Genomic DNA, 7,794 nt, shown 5'->3' with positions numbered 1-7,794 from the left:
GTAAAAAGAGCTTAACAATTAAGTAATTAAAAAAATTATTAATTATACTTTATCATTCTCACAAAAGATAAATTTATTTTTTTTATCCTTTTGAATTATACGAATTTTTTTTATATGATAATTTATTTATTATTTTTCTAATAAATTTTTATTTAATATGAAATAAAAAAAAATAACAGTTAAAAAAATACTTTTGAGAATTTCTCGAAAAAAAAGAGAAAACACTTAAAAATTACAAAGACAGAGGATAAAAAGAAAGAGAAAGAATAGAGAGAAAAGAAGTGCGAGGGCATAAAAAGAGGAAGCGATATTTGTAACCTTTGATGAGGAAGATTTCTTCGGCGAGTGTTTCTCTTTACATTCTTTTGTTGATTTCTGTTTAGGTTTGCTTTTCAAACTTTTCTCTACTTTTTTGGACTGAGAAAGGTTTTTTTGGTGCTGTGGCCATAGCTCTGACGCTGCATCCCTCCACACCGTCGGTCTGACCTTAAAAACTATCCAATAAACATATATTTTTATATATATATTTTTTAAATAATAATAATAATTTTATTATTATAGAAAATTTGAAAAAACTTTAACATAGGATGCCAAGCCAACCCAAGGCAGCAGGCTTCTTTCATATATCTAATCTATACATGATATATTAAGTAAAAAAAAAACTTAAAAAAAGTGAAAATACGAAAAAAAAAATGCTAGATAACATGCATACAGAAAAAAAAAATCAAAAAGACAAACTAAAAATCAAAACCTCCGGAAAGGAGGGTGACAACCTAGTACATAGATCTATTAGCAAATATACAAAGTAAAGCTCTACAAACTTACAAATTTATTCAAATGTTGGCAATATTGTTGGAAAGTAGTTCTTCTAATTTTATTGTGGAGAATGACTTTGAAACCAGAGGATGCTTAGATGTCAACTTTGAAGAAATTTGTTGCATTGTTGGCCGAGATTTGGGATTGAGATGCAAGCATGAAAATGCTAACATGGTAATGTAGACTAAACTCTCTGCAACTTGATTTTGAGGAAGCAGAAGACGCTGGTCTATCACATCCTTCAACAATTTATCATGATCATCTGATGATGACAATGGCGACGAAGATATTGATGACCAAAGAGATGAGATGAGATTACATGGATGTGTTCCCATTACCAACTCCAGTGCTATCACTCCAAAACTATAGACATCACATTTTTCATTCACTTGCATTGTGTAGGCTAGTTCTGTAAAAAAATGATGAGATAAATATGCTAGACTTCTCTTTATTAATGATGCAGTCATGAGCCACAGATTTGATAATGAAACTAAAAGGCACGTACCAGGAGCTGTGTATCCAAAGGTCCCAGCAAATGAGGCTTTGTTGGAAGAGTCCGACAATAAAAGCCTAGCTGTACCAAAATCAGATATACGAGGTTCGTATTCTGAATCCAAAAGAATATTGTTGCTTGAAATGTCTCGATGAATGATCGGAAAAGGGCAGTTATGGTGCATATAAGATAAAGCATTAGCTACACCTTTGACAATATTCTGCCTTTTAATCCAATCCAATTCTGCTGCTTCCTCATCACTGTTTAAAATGCTTCTCAAGCTACCCTTTTCCACGAACTCGTAAACCAGAAAAGAGTCTTTTGAATGTGAACAAAAACCATGTAGCTTCACAATATTGCGATGCCGAATTTCTAACAGCACTTGAATCTCTCTTTCAAAGGCTTTCAAGTTCTTTGACTTGTCAGACTCCTGTAATGAATGAAGTTTTTTCACAGCAAACACTCGACCTGATGGCAGCACAGCTTTATAAACAACTCCACATCCGCCAACTCCAATGCAATAGTTAGAGTTGAAATTCTCAGTGGCGTCAATGATCGTTTCATATTGTAATTCCTGATCATGACCTGGTATTACCAATATATCCTTATCTTGTAATTCCCTTGATTGGGCTTGTCTTCTTCTAAGTGGGAGAAGAATCAAGAGACCTCCAATTAAGAATACTAGAAACAGAGCCGCCAAAACAGGAAGTACAATCACAATAACAACCTTTTTTCTCTTTGCCCGACTGGTTTTACCACTCTTGATAGATGTACAAGCCTTTAAACTACTGGCATTGCCACATAAGCCTTTATTGTTTCTATATACCTCAAATGGAGCTTCACGAAAGGCTTTAACGTCAGGAATAGAACCTTCTAACTCATTGTAGGATATATCCACAACAGTCAAGCCCCATAAATTATCAAAAGTGGTTGGTATCGAACCAGAGAGCATGTTATTTGAGAGATTCAACACTTCTAGAGTTCTTAATTGTCCAAGTTGTTGTGGTATATTTCCCATCAACAAATTGTGACTAAGATCCAGAACTTGTAGAAAATGTAGATTCCCCAACTCAAATGGAATACCTGCTGTAAATTCATTGCGACTCAAATTCAAGATCAATAAATTTGAAAGTTCTCCGAGTTGTCCAGGAATTGGACCACTTAGGTTATTTGCTGCTAAATTAAGATGATCCAGATTAGATAGTACCTTGAAATCTAAAGGAACAACGCCAAAAAGATTGTTGTTATTAAGGCAAAGTTTGATCAACAGCTTCAACTTTGCCAATTCTTTAGGAACTTGCCCTTGCAAATGATTCCAGGAAAGGTCAATCAGATGTAACTGAGTGGCATTTCCAAGCTCGAGCGGTATGCTACCAGAGATATTGTTGTTTGAAAATTTTAGGCTTGTGATGTTTTTCCACTGACCCAATTTCCGTGGAATCTCTCCATGGAATCTATTGTTACTCAAATCCATATAATCCAAATGTGGATATATCCCTAATTGCTCTGAAATGTTCCCTGTTAATTGATTCCAATCTAGCCTAAGCCTGAATAAGCTAGTACAGTTTCTCAAAGTTTTTGGGATGGAACCTGAGAAATGATTGAAGGCAGGAGCGAAATTTTCAAGTAACCCTCCAAGGCATACATCTTCTGGCAAATGACCGGTGAATCCATTCTCACCTAGTTCCAATGACTTCAAACGGGTAAGATTATTGAATTCCAAAGGCAGGGATCCTGAGAGTTTATTTAGAAGAAGTCCAAGACGTGATAAATTTCTCAAGTGTCCAATAGAAGAAGGGATTGCACCGGTGAGATTGTTAATCGACAGGTCAAGTTCTTTTAAAGATTTTAAGAATCCAATTTCTGAAGGTATGGAACCTGAGAGTTTATTTGCCCACAAGTACAAAATGGATAGATTTTCCAACTTTGTCATGGAAGTAGGGATTAAACCAGTGAAATTGTTTCTTGATAAATAGAGCTCAGAAAGAGTACTTAGCATACCAATCTCCGATGGAATGTTTCCTGTGAGATGATTACCATGTAAGTTCAAGTATGTAATTTTGGAGAGATTAGAGATTTGCGATGGAAGGGTACCATGCAATGAATTGTTCCGAATCTCAAGACGTGTAAGGTTGGGAAAGCATGAAAAATTGAAACTGTGAAGCGTACCTCTTAAGCCTAAATTAATGAGGCTCAAAATGGTGATACTTCCAAAGCTATCACAAGTGACCCCAATCCATTTGCAAGGTCCCCTGCCAACCCAAGAATCTAAAACAGATTGGCTTTGGTTGTCGAGACTGGCTTTCCATCTTAAGAGACAATAAGCTTCCATCCCAACTTTAGTTGGTCCATCAGTAAGGGCTGAATGTAACGACCCGGAAATCCGACCCGTTACCGGCGCTAGGATCCAGATCGGCTTAAGGCCGCCGGGACCCGTAGCAAACCAAGCATACCTGCTGTAACCTGTAATATCCCATACATGATCAACAACATACATGAAACTGTAAACTTTTTCTTTCTTTTTCCAAGCTTAACCTGAACAAGTGCACATCTAATAACATAACCACCACTGGAGTCCTCATCAAATGCTCCAATGGGGTATTTCATCATTCGATAAGCTTGGACTATCAATCGTATCATAAAAACATTTCTATAAATCATGTATCAAAGGGATAACCATAAACATAGGGTCAAGCACATACTAATCCTCAATCATCATCATTACATTACATGGTCATAAATACTTATTACATCATGTTCATGTCCACTACTATCTATAATAACATACAGGACTTGACTTCACTCTAGCCGACTTCTCGATCTACCCTGTACCTGCAACTCTGGGGATAGAGGGAGTGGGGTGAGCTACTAGAGCCCAGTGAGCAGAAACTAAAAACATTTGTTTTAATTCCTCCATTTTTAGGTACATTATTATTCATTTTATTATTATTATTATTAATTAACTATTTCTTTCTTATTCATGCTTTCATGTATGCGCCATAACACAAACATTTCACAACAAGGATGAACTTGTCACCATTTAGCCCCCAATCTTTCTTACTTATACATGCCGGGGGCGTAGAGCCGTAGCAGGCACACCCGGACTTCCATAATCTGTCATAGTGCCAGGGGCGTAGAGCCGTAGCAGGCACACCTGGACTCACATAGGCTATCATGACATACAAGGGCTAATGGATCATTCAACATTCATCCACATCAACAACAAAGTATGCAATGCAACATATTCGTGAATTCTAATGCAAACAACCTAGTATTGCATGGCATAATGATGCATGGGCAATGCTTTATGATTCATTCATTTATTCATTTACTTTAAAGCTTAAGGAGTTGTTCCACTCACCTGGTAACTGAAGCTTTAACAACGCACTCGGAACGACTATCTCACAACCGGGGGTCTCGGTTCCTCGGGTCCGAACCTACACAGGTGGACTCAAATGAGGCACCAAACATACATGAACATGACTCCAAAATACTCCCCAAAGACCCCCTAAACATCCTGAAAACATCACATGAAATCCTGCAAGAAACGGCTAAACAGGGCACTTTCGGCGGCAGGTTCGGCGGCCGAAAGTCCCTCCAGAGACGAAAGTCAGGCAGGTTCGGCGGCACCTTCGGCGGCCGAACCTCCCAGACAGAGACGAAACTTGAGTTTCGGGGGCAGGCTTCGGCAGCCGAAACTGCCTCCACAAGGGGGTTCGGCGGCCGAAAGTCACTTCGGCGGCCGAACCTGAGTTTCTGCCGAAGGGCAGAAACTTGGTTCCCTTGTGTCCACAGCCTCCAAAACAAGCATAAACTTGCTTCAACGCATGCATACACATCATACATCACACCTAGGGGTCTCAAACTATAAATACCCCATCTACAACACTTCCAACAACACATAAACAAGCTACATTGTTCATCAAAGCATAAAAACCCATAAACTCAACATATACCCTAACATACATTTCTACCCATAGATCTTGCATAAAACTTAGTTAAAACACATAAGGAGCTTAAGATCGGCTCTTACCTCTTGAAGATCGAGAGGGAGACGACCCAAACTTGGAGATCCACGAAAATGAGCTCCTGAGTTCCCAAAGCTCCAAAACTTGGTTTAAATGTTCAAAACTTGCAATGTGAGTTTAAAACTCAAGAAAAATGGAAAAGATTTGGAGGAAGAACACAAGATTTGCTAAGGGAAAGTCGGAAGCTTGCTGTGGCCGAAGATGGGAGAAAACCTCGCCCATTTCGGCTAAGGGTCCCTTTTATAGTGGCTGGCCAGGCCACGTTCGGGGGCCGAAAGTGCCTCCGCATGCATGCAAGGTTCGGCGGCCAAACTTGACTTTCGGCGGCCGAACCTGGACTTCCCTCACTCATGCTTTCGGGGGCCTAACGTGCCTCCAAAACGCATGCATGTTCGGCGGCCGAACTTGACTTTCGGCGGCCGAACCTGGGTTTTCCTCCAATGCTATTTTCATTCATAAACTCATTACTTAAAAACATGAAATACATGAAAACATTTCGTAAAAATCATAGTTTTTTTTTTTTTTTACCCTTCTAGAGGTTTCCGACATCCGAGGTCCCACCGGACGGTAGGAATTCCGATACCGGAGTCTAGCCGGGTATTACATTCTCCCCCCCTTAAGAACATTCGTCCCCGAATGTTCCTCAACTAACATACAAAGCATGGCATCAATCACAACATACAACATATCATACATGCAACACATAGAACAACTAACACTCACCTCAAAACAGATGGGGGTATTGCTGGAGCATGGACTCCCGTGTCTCCCAGGTGCATTCTTCAATATTGTGGTGGTTCCAAAGGACTTTCACCATCGGGATTTCCTTGTTCCTCAGCTTTCTGATCTGAGTGTCTAGGATCCGCACTGGCTGTTCTACATAGGTGAGATCCTCATGGATCTCCATATCAGGCTCACTAAGAACCTTTCTAGGGTCCGACACGAACTTCCGTAACAGAGAAACATGGAAAACCGGATGGATTCTCTCCATCGAAGCAGGCAAGTCTAGCTTGTACGACACATTGCCGACCCTCTGAAGCACCTCGAAAGGACCGATGTACCGTGGAGCTAACTTACCCTTCTTCCCGAACCGAACCACTCCTTTCATAGGAGACACCTTGAGCAAAACCAAATCCCCCTCCTGAAACTCTAGCTGTCTTCTGCGGGCATCTGCATAACTCTTCTGCCGACTAGCAGCAGTCTTGATCCTCTCTCTGATTATGGGTACTACCCTGCTGGTAAGCTCTACTAACTCCGGACCCGCAAGAGTCCTCTCTCCTACTTCCTCCCAGCAGATAGGTGATCTGCACTTCCTCCCATACAAAGCTTCATATGGGGCCATCCCTATGCTAGCATGATAGCTGTTATTGTAGGCAAACTCCACCAAAGGTAGATGCTGCCTCCAAGAACCGCCAAAATCTAGCACACACATTCTGAGCATATCCTCTATTGTCTGGATGGTCCTCTCTGACTGTCCGTCCGTCTGTGGGTAGAAGGCAGTACTGAAGTCTAATCTGGTACCCATAGCGTTCTGCAGACTCCGCCAAAACCTGGAGGTGAACTGGGGTCCTCTATCTGACACTATAGATACCGGGACCCCATGCAGTCTGACAATCTCATCTACGTACACCTGCGCCAACTTGTCCACAGAGTAACCACTCCTGACAGGGATGAAGTGAGCAGATTTGGTGAGTCTGTCCACAATCACCCATATGGAGTCCAATCTGTTGGACGTCGCCGGTAACCCCACTACGAAGTCCATAGCTATATTCTCCCATTTCCACTCTGGAATCGGTAGTGGATTCAACATTCCAGCCGGCTTCTGATGCTCTAGTTTCACCCTCTGACACACATCGCAGGCTGACACGAACAGTGCCACGTCCTTCTTCATAGCTGGCCACCAATACACTCTCTTCAGATCCTGATACATTTTGGTGGCTCCAGGGTGAACACTATACCTGGTATTATGGGCTTCCCCCATAATATCTCCCTTCAGACCAATGTCATCTGGCACACATAATCTGTTCCCGTAGCGGAGGATCCCCTTACTGTCAAATCTAAACTCATTATCTCTGCCCGACTGAACAGTCCTGGCAATCTTTACTAACTCTGGGTCCTCATGCTGTTTCTGAGCCACTTGCTCCAGAAACACGGGTGTCACTCTCATCTGAGCCACTAAAGCACCTGTGCCAGACAACCCCAACTGTAATCCCTCACTCATAAGTCTGTGGAACTCCTTCACCACCGGCCTCCTCTCTGCTGAAATGTGGGATAGACTGCCGAGTGATTTCCGGCTTAGGGCGTCTGCCACAACATTCGCCTTACCCGGATGGTACTGAATTTTGCAATCATAGTCACTCAACAGCTCTACCCATCTCCTCTGCCTCAAATTCAAATCTCTCTGACTCAAGATGTGCTGCAGGCTCTTATGATCTGTGAAGATCTCACACTTTACCC

At 41.4% G+C, this 7,794-nt stretch overlaps 1 protein-coding gene across 2 annotated transcripts; it reads right to left on the bottom strand.

The window, feature by feature from the left end:
• Positions 1 to 704: 704 nt before the first annotated feature.
• LOC110625975 (MDIS1-interacting receptor like kinase 2) lies at positions 705 to 3,769 on the bottom strand. Of its 2 annotated transcripts, none has more exons than XM_021771685.2 (2): positions 1,322 to 3,769; positions 705 to 1,225 (listed from the first exon to the last, which is right to left on the bottom strand). In XM_021771685.2, exons 1-2 carry the CDS (start codon positions 3,639 to 3,641, stop codon positions 834 to 836), a joined length of 2,712 nt encoding a protein of 903 aa, XP_021627377.2. In that variant the 5' UTR covers positions 3,642 to 3,769; the 3' UTR covers positions 705 to 833. The 2 variants fall into 2 exon arrangements, with proteins under 2 accessions (XP_021627377.2, XP_043817425.1); XM_043961490.1 differs by having other exon boundaries at positions 705 to 3,331; positions 3,479 to 3,769.
• Between the last annotated feature and the right edge of the window lie 4,025 nt (positions 3,770 to 7,794).

Source organism: Manihot esculenta, chromosome 11 (assembly GCF_001659605.2).
Source record: "Manihot esculenta cultivar AM560-2 chromosome 11, M.esculenta_v8, whole genome shotgun sequence".
Taxonomy (NCBI): Eukaryota; Viridiplantae; Streptophyta; class Magnoliopsida; order Malpighiales; family Euphorbiaceae; genus Manihot; species Manihot esculenta.
The sequence above is the reverse complement of the archived record's forward strand: the minus strand, read 5'-3'. Positions and strand labels throughout refer to the sequence as shown.

Bases quoted from the DNA above. Each gene is read 5' to 3' on its own strand.
- LOC110625975 (XM_021771685.2), bottom strand. From the start codon at position 3,641: ATGGAAGCTTATTGTCTCTTAAGATGGAAAGCCAGTCTCGACAACCAA. The intron at 1,226-1,321 runs GTACGTGCCTTT...ATTTTTTTACAG, and splicing joins CTTTGGATACACAGCTCCTG to AACTAGCCTACACAATGCAA.